Source organism: Orcinus orca, chromosome 14 (assembly GCF_937001465.1).
Source record: "Orcinus orca chromosome 14, mOrcOrc1.1, whole genome shotgun sequence".
NCBI classification, from domain to species: Eukaryota; Metazoa; Chordata; class Mammalia; order Artiodactyla; family Delphinidae; genus Orcinus; species Orcinus orca.
The window spans coordinates 68,343,459-68,365,117 of NC_064572.1; the positions used below are offsets into that span (position 1 = coordinate 68,343,459).

General features: G+C 41.5%; 1 protein-coding gene across 3 annotated transcripts in view; it reads right to left on the bottom strand.

The window, feature by feature from the left end:
* The window catches only part of SORCS1 (sortilin related VPS10 domain containing receptor 1), a 558,796-nt gene that overhangs the window by 52,778 nt on the left and 484,359 nt on the right, over window positions 1-21,659 (bottom strand). For all 3 annotated transcript variants that reach the window (XM_004265869.4, XM_004265870.3, XM_004265868.3), the window contains exon 19: window positions 5,135-5,321. In XM_004265869.4, coding sequence (XP_004265917.1) covers window positions 5,135-5,321 — 187 coding nt within the window. The remainder of the gene's footprint in view (window positions 1-5,134; window positions 5,322-21,659) is intronic.

Genomic DNA, 21,659 nt, shown 5'->3' on the forward strand with positions numbered 1-21,659 from the left:
CAACAATCTTTCTTTTAAAGTCCAGAGGTCAAAGGATGATGTCTGTGTGTCCTGTTAATGACAAAAGTTGAGTCTTGTTCCTGAAGTATGGCCGCTCCTTCACTCAGTGGTTTTTGAGTGCTATTACGTGTTGGGCATGATTCTCAGTGCTGGGACACCGGGCCCTTCGTGGAGCTTAGGTATCATTAGGAGAGGCAGCCCTGCAAGGAGAGGGGGTGGGTGAGAGCCTGCTCTTTTTGATAGGGTGGTCAAGCAAAGTCTCTTGGAAGCAAGGACATTTGAGCAGCGACCTGAATAACGTGCAGAAGTGCACCGTGTATCTACAGGGCAAGCTCCAGGGTGAGTGTGGGGCAAAGACCCTGAGGAGGAGGTGCCTTGTCAGGTGCCAGGATGGCAGGGAATAGCAGCAGTAAAGAGATGGAGGGAAGGAGCCGAAGCCAATATATATATATATTGCCAATATATATAGCCAATATATATATATTGTTCAGGACAATATATATATATTGTTCAGGACACTCAGCAGATCACTTTAGGCCCTGAAGAATGTCCGTGTGTGTTTATATAAGTTCCTTCTTGCATGCATATATACCATCCATTCATACAAACGTGTGGAATTTCGCTTTCAGATTGCCAAGTCCTCTTGGGCTCATTTACTTTTTATGTGTTCAATATACCTGGTTCCTGTTGCCCCAAAGCCTATCTTTCAAGCCTTGCTTTTCTGCACAGAGGGTGTGATCTGCCCTAATAGAGCCTTCGAAGTGAAACTCCAGACCCTGGAGGCCCCTAGCTGGCTGGCCGCACTCAGCTGAGAGTGGAACAAGCTTGCAGGTACTGCTTCTTCGGACAGGTGCCTTTAATGAGCAAAACGGACAGCAGGTGGCGCTGCATTACTCTTTATGAATCTTCACAAGGCGGCTGAGAGAAGGGGAGAAATTACTTGTGTGAATTGTTCCCCTTCTCTTGCTTGGTCTTCCTGTGCTGCAGGCAACAAGTGCTGTTTGTGTGACTGAACACTGTGTGTGTGTGTGTGTGTGTGTGTGTGTGTGTGTGTGTGTGTGTGTGTGTGTGTGTGTGTGTGTGTGTGTGTGTGTGTGTGTGTGTGTGTGTGTGTGTGTGTGTGTCTGTGTGTGTGCGTGCTGATCAGTGACCTGCCTCTGGCATTTGCTCTGAAGACCTCCTCTGACCATCTAATTAAATATTGTGCATGTACCATATTGCTGTTTGTCTGAAAGGTTAAAAAAAATCTACCAGAAGAAATAAAAGAAATTCAAAGTGTGAAGATGAGATCCTACAACAGAGTCCCTCAAACTTCAGTGGGCATGAGAATCACACTCATCTGTTCAAGGCAGATTATGATGTCACACTGCCAGAAATTCTAATTCAATAGGTCTGGAAAGGGGCCCAGGACACTGTATTTTTACCATGTAATTCTGGGGCAGGTGGCTCATTAACCACATTTTACAAAACCCAGGTCTGACATTCACTGGCCAATATAATCATCGTGTGAATAGTTACAAAGCTACACAGGTTTTCAAGACACTGATCACCTTACCCTAAGATGGGGACAGAAAGACATCTGCAAAGGGCTCCTATGTAATGGGGTAGTTGAGAAGAGAGGTTCAGGAAGTATCGGAAAATCCACCTCATCTTTTTTATCACCTCCTATTCTGCAAGTTTGCACAATCTTCAGTGATTTTTTTTTTCTTCTTCCTGCAAGACTGGCTGAGATAGGGCAGATTTCTGAGCAGAAATCTGCATGTCCTTTAAATTCTCTGCTCCATCCACTTGAAGGCAACCCTGGCTGCACCCCGTGTCTAATTAGTTTGCAAACTAGCAGAGCACAGTGAATATTCCTCAAGGAATTCTCAACTGTCAGGCTACAAGAGATTTACTCAGCTGCCCCGAGAGAGCCTCCCCATCCTGGAAACATTACAGCAGGAACATCATCTCCATTTGCTTCTGATGACCTTTGCAAACCAATATTTAAGAACTTCTGATTTAGAATCAAAGCACCTTTTTGAACTGGAAAGTGGAGGAAGTATGTGTTCAAGACAGGCCGTGGGGTTTTCTGGAAGAGCCCTGGGTAGGGGGAGGGGGGTTGGATGAGAGGGGCAGAGGGCAGGCTTTGGTAAGTTGAGCTTGAGCTGAGTTGCTACTCAGAACCCACTAAATACAAATGCACAGGCTGCATCGTGATGATGGAAAATCAAGCTTGGCCAGTTGACAGGGCACAGCATGAGTTGCTTGACAGAACCTTTGAGAAACAAGACATGCATGCCTCACATGATGGAGGAGAAAAACTAGTTTCAGAAAAATGCAGTAACTCAGCTAGGAGTTCAGGCCAGCATCTGGACCTAACAACTCCCAACTCAGTCCAGTGCTCGTTTTTGTTTTTCCTACAAAGCCATATATCCCTTCACTATCCTGCCACCATGGCACTAAAAATTGCCATGTTACTCTCCGTATTTGAGAGCAGGGGGAATGGAAGTCAGTTATGATTTTACCATGACTTCCTCTTAGTGTAAAATAGTGTGAAATCATAGTACTTCTCTAATCCTTGCTTTCCCCATATGAAAGGAAGGCCAAATGTCGCCCATCATGGTAGAGGTGTGAGAATAAGCAAAGAAGTTCACACACACGGTAAAGCCCGATGGGCCCTTCAGGAGAGAAGCCCTAGTGAGCATGTCAGAACCTGCTGGCACTGCTCATGCCAAGGCCTTTATATGTACGTGAATTAATGAAAACTTTAAAAATAATCCTGCTTTCATATAGTTAGTATAAAAAGCTAATTCTTGTCCCCAAGACCAGGCTTAGCAAGGGGTCCCATGATATGAGGCCTGCTTATCCAAACGCTTAACCCAAGAGGAGTCTGACAAAATTAAAATCAGAACACAAAACTTTCCATTACAAATCACCTGCTACTGAGGTCAAGGTCAAATCACTTAAGCTCTTCAATCAGGCTAATGAGATGAAAAAAATTGCAAGTGTACAAAGCAGCTCATTTCTTTCAGAGGTCATGGCTTCAGTGACCCTTAATCTGAAGCAGGGGCAAACTCTGTGCTGTTTTCCTTCCCAGGATTCAGTAAGCCCACGAGAGAACCAGGACATGCAAGTTTCTCTCATGGGATCTGATTATATGTAAGGTGAAGAAGAGTCCACAGGGCAACCAGGAGGGGGAATTATGGATGACTCTATGGGAAACCCTGAGAAATGGAGATGAAAAGCTGCTGCTGAATTTTAAATCAGTATTGACACATGCTTAGAGTCCAGGGATGTTTAATACATATATGGGATGTGGAATATAATAACTGTAATTCTTCAGGAGAGTAGATCTTTAACAAAAATCCGCCTTATAGAATAAGCTGTGCAGAATGATAAGCTGCCAGCCATTCTCAGCAAATGTACTGCCATTTATGTTGCCATTTATTTCTGTTACTAATAACCAAGGTTTGTGATGTAGCTTTTAAATATTTTAGGATTAGTCTTAGGATATTATCACTTTTGTCCTTGTACATAGTGATATATAGGGAGGGATTATCTTTTAGTAAGAGGCAACTCCAGGAAGTCTATCTAGGACAGCCGAAAAGCGGCAGTCAGCCGGAAGAGAGCCTGGGAAATGCGTCTGGAACCCATGTAGCTGTACAGCCAGTACACTGCCTCTAACCTAAATGTTCACATTCCTTTGGGATGATGTGCAAAGATGTGGAGGTGAGTAAGGGCTGATGGAGACTTGGATCCTCTAACCCCAAGCCAGCACAGGCACTGATAATAACCTAGTGGCCAAGTGCTGGGATTCTGGAGGCAGGGAGACCTGAGTCTGAAGCCTGGCTCTGCCAGGTCTGCAACTTCAAATGGGTGATTTAAGCTTTCTGAACCTCACTGTTCTTTGTAAGGTAGTGTTTCTAATAGTGCCTACTTCATAGGGTTGTTTTGAAAAGGAAGATCATATACATAAAGAACATGTTTAGCACAAAGCCTGGCACACAGTAAGAGCTTAACAAATGTTAGCTGAAAAGGGGGATGTGGGGTTGGCATAGTGGGAATCTTGCAGAACTCTGTTTAAACTCAAAGAAGGATGGGTGTGTTTCTTTGAAGCACTTGGGTCCTGAGTGTACAGGAGATAAGGATCAAGAATGACTGACAGGGCAGGAAACCTCAGTAAGGAACAATCTCTTGGGGACCCCTAAATAGTCTTATCCACCCACTGGATCACAGCAGCTTAACAAAAGAGATTCTACTTGGTACTTTCTGTGCTCAGTTTGGTTCAATGCATAAAAGTCAGGTGAGAGGCATGGAATACTGCCTAGCCTTAATACTCCTGGCCTAGAACTTGGAATCTGAACGTGACCATTCCTATAAAGGGGCTAACTTTCATTGAAAAGTAAGCCATTTATCCAGCAATCTAAACAAGTCCTATGCCTGTCTGGGGACACCCATACACCAAGCATAAGAGGCATTCATGGCAAACATTTTTACCAAACACAGCTTAGGAAATAGCATTGTCTCATTAGGACACCTTTGAACTCCTCAATGGGGGAAAAGCTTTAATACTTTTTGAAACTATTTCTAAATGGAGCTTCCTTAACATTGTTTACCCTCTTTCCCTCTATGCCACCTTCTGGGACCAAATCATCACAAAGTCCAGGAAACATATTCTTTTTTTAAAAAAGGAACAAAAGTCTAAAAGAATTATTAATAATGAGATATAACATGGGAAGAGAAAAAAAATCAGATGGGGAGAAATTCCACTACTTGTGCTAATGGGGATTGTTCTCAAACATTTCCGACCAAAAAAAAAAGAACCCCCCCCCCCCACCAACAAATTCATATTCAATCAACCAGCCCAGCAAGCTGCTCAGGCCCAGCACAGACACAGGTATCCTCTCTCAGAAGCATTTGGAAGAGGCGGAGTCAGTGCAAGAGAACAATGTGAAGCAAACCAGAGTCCAGGTCACTCAAAACTAAACCCTGGTTTCTTCTTGCTTTCTCCCCACTTGGTTCTCTCACGCTCCTTTCCCCTCCTGCTAAAAGGTGACTAGCGAGCTTCTCCTAGATAAGGAATTTTGGATTATATCTTTAAAAGGACACAATATCTAAAATATGTCATAAACCAACAACAGTAATAACATACAAGTTACATGTAAGTACAGGACGGCGCTGTCAGACCCCAGACTGTTGTCCACCTGCACGGTCACTCGGAAAATGCCCACATTGTGATAGACGTGTTTGATCCCATCTTCCATGGAGCTGAGGTTGACATAAGACACTGCGATGCCATCCCCGAAGTCCACTTGGATGAATGTCCTCTGGACGTCACCCTGAAAGACAACATCAGAGGAAGGGGAGTCGGAGGTGCTTCGCTGCTGCTTCTCCAGGGGTTGGGGCTTGTCTGAGGCCCAGGCTCAAAAGGCAGCCCTGGTTCCCTCCTATAGCTGGGAGCATCTATCTGTCTGTGTGACAGGATCCCTGTGACATTCCTTGGCAGACAGGAGTTTACTAAGATGGATGCTCTCCAAATCTGAAGGGCACCAACTCCCCAAAGTTTCAAGATTTGGAAAATTAAGTGTTTGATTATCAGCTCCAATTTGATATTCAGTTTCTCTGAAGGCTTTGTTGACAGTCTGATCATACACATGAATAAAAGACTTACACACACAGTTTAAAACCTTCAGCCTCCCTGACATAATCAAGGACCACTTCCCATGTGTCCTGGACCCCCAAATCCCCTTCTTTATATCTGGTTCCCTAACTGTGCTGGAGAAAGGACAGGAGACACCTTGCCTTACACATGATATGACACTGGACTCAGCCCTATTATTGTTTAAGACAATGATGGTTATTTTGTTTACATTTCAGCATTTTGTACTATCAAAATGATCTCATTTTCTTCTTCACAGGATCTCGGTCTAGAGAAAAGTGGGCAACGTTTGTTCATTTTACAGATGAGGAAGCTGAAGTGAAGAAAGTTTTAACCATTTGCTCAGGGTTACCACAGCTAGTTAGCAGCAGTCTTGGGATTTGAACTCATCGCTCTGGACTTGGGTTTCATTCATTATAGGTGGGTAAAGCATTGACAGCTCCTCCCAGCTCTAATCCTGTTGTCCCATTAACTGGCTGGATGACTTCATGCAAGTCATTCAGTCTCCTTTGGTCTCAGTTACCTAATCTGTGAAATGGGCATATTAATATCTTACCATCTTAACTCAAAGGTTGTTATAGAAGACATGTGAGTAATCAGTAAAATTCGATACCAAAATGAATGACTGTAAAAACAATGCAGCTGTAAAGGACTTGCTATATCCCTTTTAAAGCTTGACTGGAATCATATGATTCTAAATTTCCCACTAGTGAGCAGGAGAAGATAAAGTCTGCTTTATAAAATCCCAAACCTGTAAAAAAAAAAAAATAGCCTGTGGAATTAGTTGAGATTCTTAAGGAATAAAGTTTCTTAGAAAAACTGACAAAACCCAGCATCCCGCACAGACGGCCCATCCTTTAACAAGTTTCTTTGCTTGTTTTGTTAGCTTTTCCCATTTTGGGGGTGGGAAAGAAAACAAAAAAACCTTTGAAATAGAAATGTATTTTCAATTAAGTAAGGTTCATATGGTATCATATTTTGTGAAAAGGGCAAGTTCAAAATGCTGACATTTAAAAGATTAATTCATAGGGAAAGGAAAAGCAATTCAAATCTTATGAATCTATGTGACCTACTCTTCTGATCTGTGCCCAGCCAAGCATTGTGTGAGGGGGTACACAGCAGCTAAACTTCAGTAAGGACTTGGGCAAAAATTCTCCCCTAGGGTGGGAAAAAGAAACTCCATTCAAAATTATGAAACAAACATCCACAAGCCCAGACATTGTGCAATTACTTGAATTCCCTTTACTAGTAAATATACATGTCAGCCATTCTTGCTGACTTGTCCTTCATCTGGACAACCAAACTGGACTGATCAATTTCTCCTTCTGTTTTTGGTCAGTTTCCTGCCATGTTTTCTGTATTTTCAACAGAGTTGCTGCCAGAGAATCCTGGGTTTGGGCATGGAGGAAGAACCCATCTTAAAATCTATTCACGTTATTTGGGACAAGTGTCTCAGGGAAATACCAGGAGTAGCTAGGCTCAACCAGGTTATCTATGGAATGAAACAAGCACCATAGTTTTTGAGAAACAGGTTGAGAGACAGAGAGAGAGGGAAAGAGAGGTATAGGGTTCTTTGTGGAGACAGAGTGGACATCAGGTAGGGTCACCATTTGCAAGAAGAAAGAAGGGAGATTAGCCTCTCAGCTGATTCTACTCCGGCCTCCACAGAGAGAGGGCAGCTACTACCCCCGTGACTGGGGAAAGTACAGCTTTGGCTGCCACTGCTTGAGTCTACCTTGCGTTGCTCTTTCTGTCTGGTATTCACCACTCTCCTTGTGTGGCCCTGGACTTAGACCTCTTGTCAGTTACTTGAAACTCCTCCCAAGTTCTGTCTGGATGTCCACTGTCTGTTGGCCTGATAGCATTCCTAATTCTCCACGGTGGACAATGTTCTCTGTGTACATCACAGGTGAAAGGAGGGAGCCTCACGGCATTTGGACTAGTGCATCAGTAGGGCTGCCAATAGAGTGGAGGAGCCAGGCTTTTAGAATATTAGGTCAGGTACAGGGATGGAGATATAGATATACAGATATATGTATATCAGGTTTACCACACATCTGAGAGCCCCAGTGGGTGAAGACATGGAATCCCCCAATCAAATGTGAGATCCCCAAGGCCTCCTGATGTGGGCACATGCCTCTGGGCTTGGTGTTCTGCACAGGAGAAGAGAGCACCAGGGGCCAAGTATCTGACAGCTGAAGGCGGCAGATTCACCCCTGCTTGTTGCAGCTTTGCCCACTCAAGTGGAACACACTGGATCTCGTGCCTTTGCCATCAGGGGCTCTCAGGTGCTTGAAAAACCTAACACAGTTGTAGCTGCATCACTTTGGGGCTCACCTACATCAACCTCTGACTTCCTTGGGCTGCAATTACCATCTCAGGCAGGGATACCAACTCTTTTACAGAATAAGAAACAGGACAAAGGGAAGAATTCCTAAGTCCTAGGTCACCATTTGATTAGGTATGCCTGCCCCGCTTTAACGGGGTCATTCTTTCTTTCTTCTGGTCATTCATTAATTCGACCAATGACAGATATTTATTAGGTGTCTATCTTCTGTCAGGTACTAAATGGAGAAAATGCTGTTTCAGTAAATTATAACCAACCAAACAAAACAGATGTGGTCTGGGCTTTCTTGAGCAAAAAAACTACTGGTGAGACAGATGGACTTTAATAATCACAAAAATAAATAAAAATCTATTCTAGGGGATGATGTCAGAGGTCCATGGCATTGTAAGCTTGCACAGCAGGGAGAAGTAGAGAGCTGAAAATCTAACCCGATTGAGAACTTCAAGAAAGGCTTCAAGGGGCTTCCCTGGTGGTGCAGTGGTTAAGAATCCACCTGCCAATGCAGGGGACACGGATGGGTTCAAGCCCTAGTCCGGGAAGATCCTACATGCGACGGAGCAACTAAGCCCGTGCACCACAACTGCTGTGGCCGTGAGCCACAACTACTGAGCCGGTGCACCTAGAGACCATGCTCTGCAACAAGAGAAGCCACCACAGTGAGAAGCCCATGCACTGCAATGAAGAGTAGCTAGCCGCAACTAGAGAAAGCCTGCACGCAGCAACGAAGACCCAACACAGCCAAAAATAAATAAATAAAACAAATTTAAAAAAAAAAAAAAAAGAAAGAAAGGCTTCAGGAAGAAGTGATATCTGAGCTGAGAAGGCCTGAAGGAAAGAATTTAACCAAACAAAGGACATGAGCAAAAGAGATGGAGGTGAGGAGTTCAGGCAATGAGGACAACAGGAACCAGGTGTGCAAGGGCCCTGTGGCAGAAGGGGGTGATACAGTTAAAGGAAGCTAACAATACAGGCACAGTAGGAACATGTGAAATTAGACTGGAGGGGAGATGATGACATTTTAGGATTTGGCGGCCAAGTTTCTGACTTCGATCTTTCTCCTAAGAGCAATGGGAAGACATCGGTGTTTGAAGCAGGGGTGTGGGGAAAGATGGCATGATAATATTTTTAATTCAAAAAGATCACTCTGGCTACAATATGGAGGATGCACTGGAAGGAGGCCCAAATATTCTGGGAAGCCAATTAGGCGATAGTTCAGGATAGATGATAGGTAGATTGATATATGAGTTGCCACAGGAAATTACATCCACCTTCCTGCTAAATTAATTCCCATAGTTTATTGGTTTTGAAATCAATGACTCTCAGCCTTTGATATCAAAATCTCTTATAGAAACTAAAAGAAAAAAAAAGCTGATGTCCAGTTATCATCCAAGACCCACCTCCTGGTTCGGGACCTCTGGGGAGGATGCTTGGTCCTGCTGTGGCCTGAAAAAGGTCCACAGCTGATGCTGGGCTGCACCAAAGGTTGAGGCCCACTGGTTCAGACTGTCGAACGTTACGTTTTCTTGTGACTGAACTCATCTAAAGATGAATACAGTACAACACAAGCTGATGCCATTCCTATTCCACCTTGGCACATGGTGAAAGTTTTCCCAGGATGTTTTAGGATTCTAAGTGCTAAGGATGTATGAATAGAGCCAGGAATGGAAGAACTAAACTCACTGTTAGTGGCTGGTGCACAATCACAAAAGTTCCACGACACGCTCGGTCAAGGCCAGTTCTCTAGGAAAACGAGTTGCCGAATAATATGAAGGTAGTTTGTATACAGGGCTGAGATGTACCCTTAAGGCCTGCATCTTCAGTACCTAACACAGTGCTTGCAGATGATTCTTTTCTGTTCAATACATTTTGAAAATTTAAGAAAGAAAAAATAAATTTTGAATATTGTGCATTTCTACCATGCTTGTTCATTAAAGTGCTTTCTTGTATATTATCTCATCTGGCTGTTAGGACCTTTGGGAGACACCGAGGGAAGATGTTATTTCTATTTGCTATACCAGGAGAACTGGAGCACAAACAGGTTAAACAAGATGCCAAAAGTCCCATAGCGGGTGAGAGGCTTAAAAACAGTCTAAGATGATTTGCGGTTTCGCTTTATCCTTGCAGCTCAGTCCTTGTTGAGTTCCTTTCATTGGAATTCACTTGCAATGCCTTTTAGAGTGAGAGAAAGGTGATAACAAAGGCAAGCCTCACTTTCTTTTCTTGTTTAGACTCTATTCCTGGCTTTGACCGTTTCCCCGCCCCTGACAATATTTTTGCTTGTAAGTGGAAAGATGGGTTGTTGTGAACTCCATACACTACCCTAATGTCTTCCCTCTGGTGAAGCAGTGTCATGTCCAAGCCATACATAAGTTAGAGAATATGGGAAATGATAGGCACTCATACTCAGTAATCAGGAAAATCTTGTGTATCAAGAGGTACTTCAACCTAATGACAAGTCATTCCCGAAACACAACCTACGCTGGGAAATATCTAGACTGTCGCATAAAATTCTTTAGACCTAATGCCATTTAGCCACATGCCCTAATACAGACACAGAACCGAGAGTACTAGCTCAGAAGAAGTGCCCAAGAAAGGCACAAAAGCCACATGAAATCTACACAGGGATTCTCCAAGGGCAGCACTGGCTTCTGTAATAGAGAAACAAATATATCAAATGGCCACAATGAAGCCAAGAAATGTAGCCTGAGAAATGAAAGGTGTGTGAACTTAACCTATCAGGTCCTGTAACAGGGCTTCAGAGAAAAATGGGGAAACAAATGCTACAGTAACTCAACACTGACAGCCTCAGTCCAGAAATGAGACTCCAAGACCCACCTGAAGGCATTAGGGACCCACTGCAGATAGAAACTGGACTCGTTTGTCAGAGGCTGGTCCTTGCAAAGCTCGAGGGTGGGCCTGACTCAGGTTTTACTGAAATTCACTCCTGGAAGGTGCCTTACAGTTTATGCAGCAAAAACTACATTGAAGTGAAACACCTATAGTATAACCTAGTTTTAAATGAATAAAATAACACAAGTACTGTAAGTCTGTATGTGTTTGCATGAGCATAAATGTGCTGGTTAAAACAACCCAGCCTGTTAACACTGATTACCCCAGGGGTGAAGTGAAGTGAGGGGCAGAGGAAGATCAGCAGGGTTAAAAGAGAGGAGTAAAGGAGGGGCAATAAAGATTTCACCAAATTTAAAAGAAGCAGTGGAGTAGGGGATAACATAAGAAACATCACAAAACACAACACTTTATCCCTACTGTTACTATAAACTGTTACTATAAACATTTAAATACTAAGTATATAGGAAATAACCAGGAGGTAACACAGACATTGGTTAGATTGATCATGAGATACAGCCGACTTTGGTCTTGGATTTCTATTATTATTTTAATTTTTTCTGACCACAGTATTTGAACAAAGGTATCACTAGGGGCATTAAATGCCAGAAACAAAAATCAGACATTTCAGTCTTTCTTCTTATGGCTAAAGGCACCTGGGCAGGATGGGGAGTGTGAAATAAAAATAATCCACATTTCGGGAAGGTAAATCGGTGCAGCCACTATGGAAAACAGTATAGAGGTTCAACAAACTAAAAATAGAGCTGCCATATGATGCATCAATCCTACTCCTAGGCATATATGTGGACAAAGCTATAATTCAAGACACATGCACCCCTACGTTCAGAGCAGCACTATTCACAATAGCCAAGACATGGAAACAACAAATGTCCATCGACAGAGGAATGGATAAAGCAGATGTGGTACATATATACAATGGAATACTACTCAGCCATAAAAAAGAACGAAATAACACCATTTGCAGGCACATGGATGGACCTAGAGATTATCATACTAAGTGAAGTAAGTCAGAAAGAGAAAGACAAATACCATGTATCAGTTATATGTAGAATCTAAAATATAACACAGATGAACTTATCTATGAAACAGAAACAGATTCACAGACATAGAGAACAGACTTGTGGTTGCCAAGTGGGTGGGGGCTGGGGGAGTTTGGGAATAGCAGATGCAAGCTATTATATTGAATGGATAAACAATAAGGTCCTACTGTATAGTACGGGGAACTATATTTAACATCCTGTGATAAACCATAATGAAAGAGAATATGAAAAAGAATGTATATACATGTATAACTGAATCATTTTGCTGTACATCAGAAATTAACATAACAGTGTAAATCAACTATACTTCAATAAAAAAAATTGGAAAAACAAAATATAATCCACCTTTGCCTTGCATGTCCTATTCCAGGGTATGCGACTCAGGTTAGCAACTTTAGACTTAGACTGGCAAGGTTTTTTATGGCTGAGTCTCAAGAAGAAACAGAAAAGGAGATAACTACGGTATAATGTTGCTCTGGCCTCCAAAGAAGAGATTTTGTCAGCAGGTGGAAAGGAGTTCATGGAAAGAAGTGCTATCCCCCTTGTGCTTATTCAATAAGACCGACCTCTGGTATGTGACTTATTATGTGAATTGTGCTAGCTAAGATTGTTCTAGAACATCCCCTGATGGTCACTAAGGGAAAAGAAAGAGAACATTTCTCAAAAGTTTTCTGCCCCAGAAATCATAACAGCATTTCTCTCTATAGTTTCTCATTGAATCTTTTCTAAAATTTTTTATTTTTGTTATATATAGCTTTTTATTTTTTTAACATCTTTATTGGAGTATAATTGCTTTACAATGGTGTGTTAGTTTCTGCTTTATAACAAAGTGAATCAGCTATACATATACATGTATCCCCATATATCCTCCCTCTTGTGTCTCCTTCCCACCCTCCCTATCCCACCCCTCTAGGTGGTCACAAAGCACCAATCTGATTGCCCTGTGGTATGTGACTGCTTCGGACTAGATATTTTACATTTGGTAGTGTATATATGTCCGTGCCACTCTCTCACTTCATCTCAGTTTACCTTTACCCCTCCCCGTGTCCTCAAGTCCATTCTCTACATCTGTGTCTTTATTCCTTTCCTGCCCCTAGGTTCTTCAGAACCATTTTTTTTTTTTTATTTTTTGCTTTTTAGATTCCATATATATGTGTTAGCATACGGTATTTGTTTTCCTCTTTCTGACTTACTTCACTCTGTATGACAGTCTCTAGGTCCATATACCTCACTATAAATAACACAATTTCGTTTCTTTTTATGGTTGAGTAATATTCTATTGTATATATGTGCCACATCTTCCTTATCCATTCATCTGTCGATGGGCACTTAGGTGGCTTCCATGTCCTGGCTATTGTAAATAGAGCTGCAGTGAACACTGTGGTACATGTCTCTTTTTGAATTATGGTTTTCTCAGGGTATATGCCCAGTAGTGGGATTGCTGGGTCGTATGGTAGTTCTTTCTGTAGTTTTATAAGGAACCTCCATACTGTTCTCCCTAGTGGCTGTATCAATTTACATTCCCACCAACAGTGCAAGAGGGTTCCCTTTTCTCCACACCCTCTCCAGCATTTATTGTTTCTAGATTTTTTGATGATAGCCATTCTGACTAGTGTGAGGTGATACCTCATTGTAGTTTTTCATTTCTCTAATGATTAGTGATGTTGAGCATCCTTTCATGTGTTTGTTGGGTATATCTTCTTTGGAGAAACGACTATTTAGGTCTTCTGCCCATTTTTGGATTGGGTTGTTTGTTCTTTTGATATTGAGTTGCTTACAAATTTTGGAGATTAATCCTTTGTCAGCTGCTTCATTTGCAAATATTTTCTCCCATTGTGAGGGCTGTCTTTTCGTCTTGTTTATGGTTTCCTTTGCTGTGCAAAAGCTTTTAAGTTACATTAGGTCTCATTTGTTTATTTTTTTTAAATTTCCATTTCTCTAGAAGGTGGGTCAAAAAGGATCTTGCTGTGATTTATGTCATAGACTGTCCTGCCTGTGTTTTCCCCTAAGAGTTTTATAGCGCCTGGCCTTACATTTAAGTCTTTAATCCATTTTGAGTTTATTTTTGTGTATGGTGTTAGGGAATGTTCTAATTTCATTGTTTTACATGTAGCTGTCTAGTTTTCCCAGCACCACTTATTGAAGAGGCTGTCTTTTCTCCATTGTATATTCTTGCCTCATTTATCAAAGATAAGATGACCATATGTGTGTGGATTTATCTCTGAGCTTTGTATCCTGTTCCATTGATCTATATTTCTGTTTTTGTGCCAGTACCGTACTGTCTTGATTACTGTAGCTTTGTAGTACAGTCCAAAGTCAGGGAGCCTGATTCCTCCAGCTCTGTTTTTCTTTCTCAAGATTGCTTTGGCTGTTCGGGGTCTTTTGTGTTTCCATACAAATTGTAAAAATTTTTTGTTCTAGTTCTGTGAAAAATGCCATTGATAGTTTGATAGGGACTGCACTGAATCTGTAGATTGCTTTAGGTAGTAGAGTCATTTTCACAATGTTGATTCTTCTAATCCAAGAACATCGTATCTCTATCTGTTTGTATCATCTTTAATTTCTTTCATCAGTGTCTTATAGTTTTCTGCATACAGGTCTTTTGTCTCCTAGGTAGGCTTATTCCTAGGTATTTTATTCTTTTTGTTGCAATGGTAAATGGGGGTGTTTCCTTAATTTCTCTTTCAGATTTTTCATCATTAATGTATAGGGATGCAAGAGATTTCTGTGCATTCATTTTGTATCATGCTACTTTACCAAATTCATTGATTAGCTCTAGTAGTCTTCCGGTAACATCTTTAGGATTCTCTATGTATAGTATCATGTCATCTTCAAACAGTGACAGCTTTACTTCTTCTTTTCTGATTTGGATTCCTTTTATTTCTTTTTCTTCTCTGACTGCTGTGGCTAAAACTTCCAATAATAGTGGTGACTGTGGACAACCTTGTCTTGTTCCTGATCTTAGAGGAAATAGTTTCAGTTTTTCACGATTGAGAACGATATTGGCTGTGGGTTTGTCATATACGGCCTTTATTATGTTCAGGTAAGTTCCCTGTATGCCCACTTTCTAGAGGGTTTTTATCATAAATGGGTGTTGAATTTTGTCAAAAGCTTTTTCTGCATCTATTGAGATGATCATATGTTTTTTCTCCTTCAGTTTGTTGATATGGTGTATCACATTGATTGATTTGCATATACTGAAGAATCCTTGCATTCCTGGCATAAGTCCCACTTGATCATGGTGTATGATCCTTTTAATGCACTGTTAGGTTCTGTTTGCTAGTGTTCTGTTGAGGATTTTTGCATCTATGTTCATCACTGATATTGGTCTGTAGTTTTCTTTCTTTGTGAAATCTTTGTCTGGTGATGGTGGCCTCGTAGAATGAGTTTGGGAGTGTTCCTCCCTCTGCTATATTTTGGAAGAGTTTGAGAAGGATAGGTGTTAGCTCTTCTCTAAAAGTTCGATAGAATTCACCTGTTAAGCCATCTAGTCCTGGGCTTTTGTCTGTTGGAAGATTTTTAATCACAGTCTCAATTTCAGTGCTTGTGATTGGTCTGTTTATATTTTCTATTTCTTCCTGGTTCAGTCTCGGAAGGTTGTGCTTTACCTAGAATTTGTCCATTTCTTCCAGGTTGTCCATTTTATTGGCATATAGTTGCCTGTAGTAATCTCTCATGATCCTTCGTATTTCTGCAGTGTCAGTTACTTCTCCTTTTTCATTTCTAATTCTATTGAGTCTTCACCCTTTTTTTCTTGATGAGTCTGGCTAATGGTTTATCTATCTTGTTTATCTTCTCAAAGAACCCACTTTTAGTTTTATTGATTTTTGCTATCGTTTCTTTCATTTCTTTTTCATTTATTTCTGATCTGATCTTTATGATTTCTTTCCTTCTGCTAACTTTGGGGGTTTTTTTGTTCTTCTTTCTCTAATTGCCTTAGCTGCAAGGTTAGGTTGTTCTTTAGAGATGTTTCTTGTTTCTTGAGGTAGGATTGTACTGCTACAAACTTCCCTCGTAGAACTGCTTTTGCTGCATCCCATAGGTTTTGGGTCGTTGTGTTTTCATTGTCATTTGTTTCTCGGTATTTTTGATTTCCTCTTTGATTTCTTCAGTGATCTCTTGGTCATTTAGTAGTGTATTGTTTAGCCTCCATGTGTTTGTATTTTTTATAGATTTTTTCCTGTAAGTGATATCTAGTCTCTTAGTGTTGTGGTCGGAAAAGATACTTGATGCAATTTCAATTTTCTTAAATTTACCAAGGCTTGAGTTGTGACCCGAGATATGATCTATCTTGGAGAATGTTCCATGAGCACTTGTGAAGAAAGTGTATTCTGTTGTTTTGGGATGGAATGTCCTATAAATATCAATTAAGTCCGTCTTGTTTAATGTATGATTTAAAGCTTGTGTTTCCTTATTTATTTTCATTTCGGACGATCTGTCCATTGGTGAAAGTGGGTTGTTAAAGTCCCCTACTATGATTGTGTTACTGTTGATTTCCCCTTTTATGGCTTCTAGCAGTTGCCGTATGTACTGAGGTGCTCCTATGTTGGATGCATTAATATTTACAATTGTTAAATCTTCTTCTTGGATTGTTCCCTTGATCATTATGTAGTGTCCTTCTTTGGCTCTTGTAATAGTCTTTATTTTAAAGTCTATTTTGTCTCATATGAGAATTGCTACTGCAGCTTTTTTTGACTTCCATTTGCATAGAATATCTTTTCCATCCCCTCACTTTCAGTCTGTATGTGTCCCTAGGCCTGAAGTTGGTCTGCTGTAGACAGCATATATATGGGCTTTGTTTTTGTAGCCATTCAGCCAGTCTATGTCTTTTGGTTGCAGCATTTAATCCATTTACATTTAATGTAGTTATTGATATGTATGTTCCTATTACCATTTTCTTAATTGTTCTGGGTGTGCTTTTTTTTTTTTTTTTTTTTTTTTGCGGTACGTGGGCCTCTCACTGTTGTGGCCTCTCCCGTTGCGTAGCACAGACCCCAGACGCACAGGCTCAGCAGCCATGGCTCACGGGCCCAGCCACCCCACGGCATTTGAGATCTTCCCAGACTGGGGCACGAACCTGTGTTCCCTGCATCGGCAGGCGGACTCTCAACCACTGCACCACCAGGGAAGCCCTGTTTTGGGTTACTTATTGTAGGTCTTCTCCTTCTCTTGTGTTTCCTGCCTAGGAAGTTCTTTCAGCATTTTTTGTAAAGCTGGTTTGGTGGTGCTGAATTCTCTTAGCTTTTGCTTGTCTGTAAAGGTTTTAGTTACTCCATCGAATCTGAACGAGATCCTTGCTGGGTAGAGTAATCTTGTTTGTAGGTTTTTCCCTTTCATCACTTTCAATATATCCTGCCACTCCGTTCTGGCTTGCAGAGTGTCTGCTGAAAGATCAGCTGTTAACTTTATGGTGATTCCCTTGTATGTTATTTGTTGTTTTTCCTTTGCTGCTTTTAATATTTTTTCTTTGTATTTAATTTTTGATAGTTTGAGCAATATGTGTCTTGGCGTGTTTCTCCTTGGATTTATCCTATATGAGACTCTCTGTGCTTCCTGAACTGATTGACTGTTCCCTGTCCCATATTAGGGAAGTTTTCAACTATAATGTCTTCAACTATTTTCTCATTCCCTTTCTTTTTCTCCTCTTCTTCTGGGACCCCTATAATTCGAAAGTTGGTGCGTTTAATGTTGTCCCAGAGGTCTCTGAGACTGTCCTCAATTCTTTTCATTGTTTTCTCTTTATTCTGCTCTGTGGTAGTTATTTGCACAATTTTATCTTCCAGGTCACTTATCCATTCTTCTGCCTCAGTTATTCTGTTATTGATTCCTTCTAGCCAATTTTTAATTTCATTTATTGTGTTGTTCATCACTGTTTGTTTGCTCTTTAGTTCTTCTAGGTCCTTTTTAAACGTTTCTTGTATTTTCTCCATTCCATTTCCAAGACTTTGGATCATCTTTACTATCATTACTCTGACTTCTTCTTCAGGTAGACTGCCTATTTCCTCTTCATTTGTTTGGTCTGGTGGGTTTTTACCTTGCTCCTTCATCTGCTGTGTGTTTCTCTGTCTTCTCATTTTGCTTAACTTACTGTTTTTGGGGTCTCCTTTTCACAGCCTGCATTTTTGTAGTTCCTGTTGTTTTTGGTGTCTGTCCCCAGTGGCTAAGGTTGGTTCAGTGGGTTGTGTAGGCTTCCTGGTGGAGAGGACTGGTGCCTGTGTTCTGGTGGATGAGGCTGGATCTTGTCTTTCTGGTGGGCAGGACCACATCTGGTGGTGTGTTTTGGGGTGTCTGTGAACTTACTACGATTTTAGACAGCCTCTCTGCTAATGGATGGGGTTGTGTTCCTGTCTTGCTAGTTGTTTGGCATAGGGTGTCCAGCACTGTAGCTTGCTGATCATTGAGTGGAGCTGGGTCTTAGTGTTGAGATAGAGATCTTTGGGAGAACTTTCACCATTTGATATTACGTGGAGCCGGGAGGTCTCTGGTGGACTAATGTCCTGAACTCGGCTCTCCCACCTCAGAGGCACAGACCTGACACCTGGCCTGAGCACCAAGATCCTGTCAGTCACATGGCCAGGTATATGGGGAGTTTCTTGCCTTTTGGGAGGTCTGAGGTCTTCTGCCAGGATTCAGTAGGTGTTCTGTAGGAGTTGTTCCACATGTAGATGTATTTCTGATGTATTTGTGGGGAGGAAGGTGATCTCCACGTCTTACTCCTCCACCATCTTGAAGGTCTCTCCCTCATTGAATCTTCATCCCTAAAAGACTCAGACCTAAAAGACTGTTAAAATTTGCCTAGAGTCACAAGATTAGTTTGAACCAAGCTCTTCTTAACTCCACGTTCATCACTACTACCTCTTGTTCAGAGGACACTCAAAGTATTCCATGTGCTCATTCCCAGATGGATGCTGAAGAATGGATTGACTGATATGTAAAACCAGAGAGCATTTGTAAGCCTCAGTAACTAAAACCCGTTAGAGGAACGCCAGCACAGATCAAATTCTTCATTAAATAGTGATGTGAGAGGAGCCCGGTGTAATACTCCACACTCCAGAAAACACCATGGAAGCTACAAAGTGCATTTATGAAGACCTCTGATGATATGAGTGTTTGACAAAGAGTCAGATGGCTGTAAACAGGAATCCACTGCTGACACTATGTTGGAACTGCCATTTTATAGTGGTCAACCGAGTCCTTCCAGCACAGGACAACACCAGTCTATGATAAAAGGCAGTTGCACATGCCCCATCTTCTGCTCCTAGCTCTCCTAGCATCCCTTCCAAGAGGTACTACTATTGCTGAATGCTGAGGCTGCTGCACCAGATCAGCTGGGAGTGTTTCCTGGCTGTCTGGTTTGAAGCATTCCCTATGTGCTTCTATTCAGTATCAAAACTGTGCTCTGGACATAATCCCAAGATATCTAGATATCGGCACAATTGCAAAATATAGACTCAACCTCCTTCCCTTGCCTATTCAGAGATGCTTTTCAATAGCACAGGCATCTCTCCAGATATGCAGACCTCAGGCTTCTCTGGGAGCAAAGGCAACAGTAAACTTGGATGCTTTGACCTGAAGGGAGAACATTCACAACGGTAAGGAGGGTAGTCCATGGGGTTTTATGATTTCACCAGAAAACTCAGGTCTGACAAGGCCAGTGATGCCAGGAAGACCAGGCTATGGACCCACCAAATAATTTGATTGGATGCATATTTCGCCTTCGCTCTGATGAAATACAGATGGCTTGACCCTTCTTTGAGGACTATGATGCTTGGAACTTGCCTAACTAAATATCCAAATACTTCTGGATCTAATGCTCAGACCAAGAATTTCCTATTAGAACATCACAAAATGGTATAATCCTTCACTTACAAATAAGCTGTAGCACCATGTGTTTAAATGAACAGCAAATTTCCAAATTTCATTTTTATATCTTCTGTACTTGTCTGGCTTAGCATGGAACAGAACACCATGAGTCAGGAGGAACATTTGGCTTGTGTAAGTAGACAAATGACCATAAGCAAAGGCCTCCTTACTCCATCTGGACGTTGTGGTACCGAGAGGTCAGAACCTTGATCCATTGTGCTTTCAAAACCCTTTTTAGGTGGTAAAGGGCGTTGCTATACTGTTACCGCTATATGGTGTCTTCAGGAATCACCCCAGCAGCCTTTGGCAGGAAAACTATGGGGCTGCCCAATGACGTAAATTGTATAAATGTTTTTGAATGACTTTAAAAAAAATCACTCTAAAAGTAAACATTCAGGTATGTCGTAAGAACAAGTTACATTTTGAAAGAAAGAGTAGTAGGAAGATTCCTTTAGGAATAAACCTACAGTGAGTTTCTCCCATTACTAAAATATGTAATAGAAATATGTTGACCTTATTAGAAGAAAGAAAAACAGAGAAAAGCCATGATGAATTCTTCGAGAAAACTGTAGAACATGCATAAAATTTGGAAGAAGAAAATTCAAATTGCTCATAATTGTACCACCCAGAGATCACATTGCTACACTGGTGAATACCATATTAACCAATGATAATGTGCGTGCGCGTGCACACGCGTGCACACACACACACACAATAACAACGGCAATACTGAAATTATTACACTGTTTTATGCTCTGCTGTCAACATTTTAAATAGCTTTCAGAATTTTTATACCCAGCATCACTTGGTGGACTTAATTGAGTCATGAGATCCTGTCTATGAAATGGACATTTGATTTCTTGCCCTGGATGTCACTTCATCACTTTTCCAAGTTATTAAGTTGTTATGAGATGTAAGTGACTTTACAGAGATCTATAGAAATCCACATCTCTATATGTGGAAGAGGTGCCCTATAGAAGGCAGATGGTGACCTGAGAGTTAGAAGACCTGGTTGAATGCCCCTTGAAATGCATTTTACAGTTGGACCTCAATTTCTTTAGCTACAAAGATGGGCAGATGATGATGATCCTAGTTGTCATTTCTAGGCCAGGTAAACTGTCGTTTTCATAATTCTATTATTCTTGTAATTGGCATTATTGGACATCCACACATATTCCAACATTCCTCCAGGCTGCTGAAATAATCTCCGCTCTTTGGCGAAGATGCAGAACTTATCCAAGTGCTGTTGTCACGTGATGGAGACTTCCCATTGCACGTGAAAGGTGGGTTACACAGCGGAATGAGCTGGTAAGACAGAGAGCATGGAATAATGAATGGCAAAGTGCAAAGCCAGAAACCTGAGGAAGTTACACACTTGGGCAAGAACTGTGTGGTTTGGTGAAGCCCTGATTCAAGGGGTGGTGGACACCAGTGTTGGAGGGCCTGAAGCAGACAGCTTGAAAGACTGAAAATCCAAACTGAAGACCATTTCATGACTCCTGCCCTTGGGATATTCACTGTACTGGATTTCTCAGTAACGAGCCAAGTATCTCTCTTTGCTTGTCAAGGCAGACTGAAGTTCTTTGCAAACATCTATTCTCTGAAACCCTAAAGAATAGAAATACACCAACGCATGTGGACCAGTATTGAGGAGAGAGAACAGTAGAGCCTTAGAGAGAGCTGCTAACCTGAATACAACCTCAACTTCAGGCATCAGCCCTCTTAAAGACAACCTACATTGCCTGCCTCATTTCCTTCTTTCCTTTTTAATCTGGAGCAACAAGGGGGAAGAAACGAAGGGCTCAATTACCTTGCTAGAGTCAAAGAGAATAAAGCTGAACAGAGTAAGGAATTATATATGCATGAGAAAGGCTCTTAAATCTCCATGGCTCACTGAAAT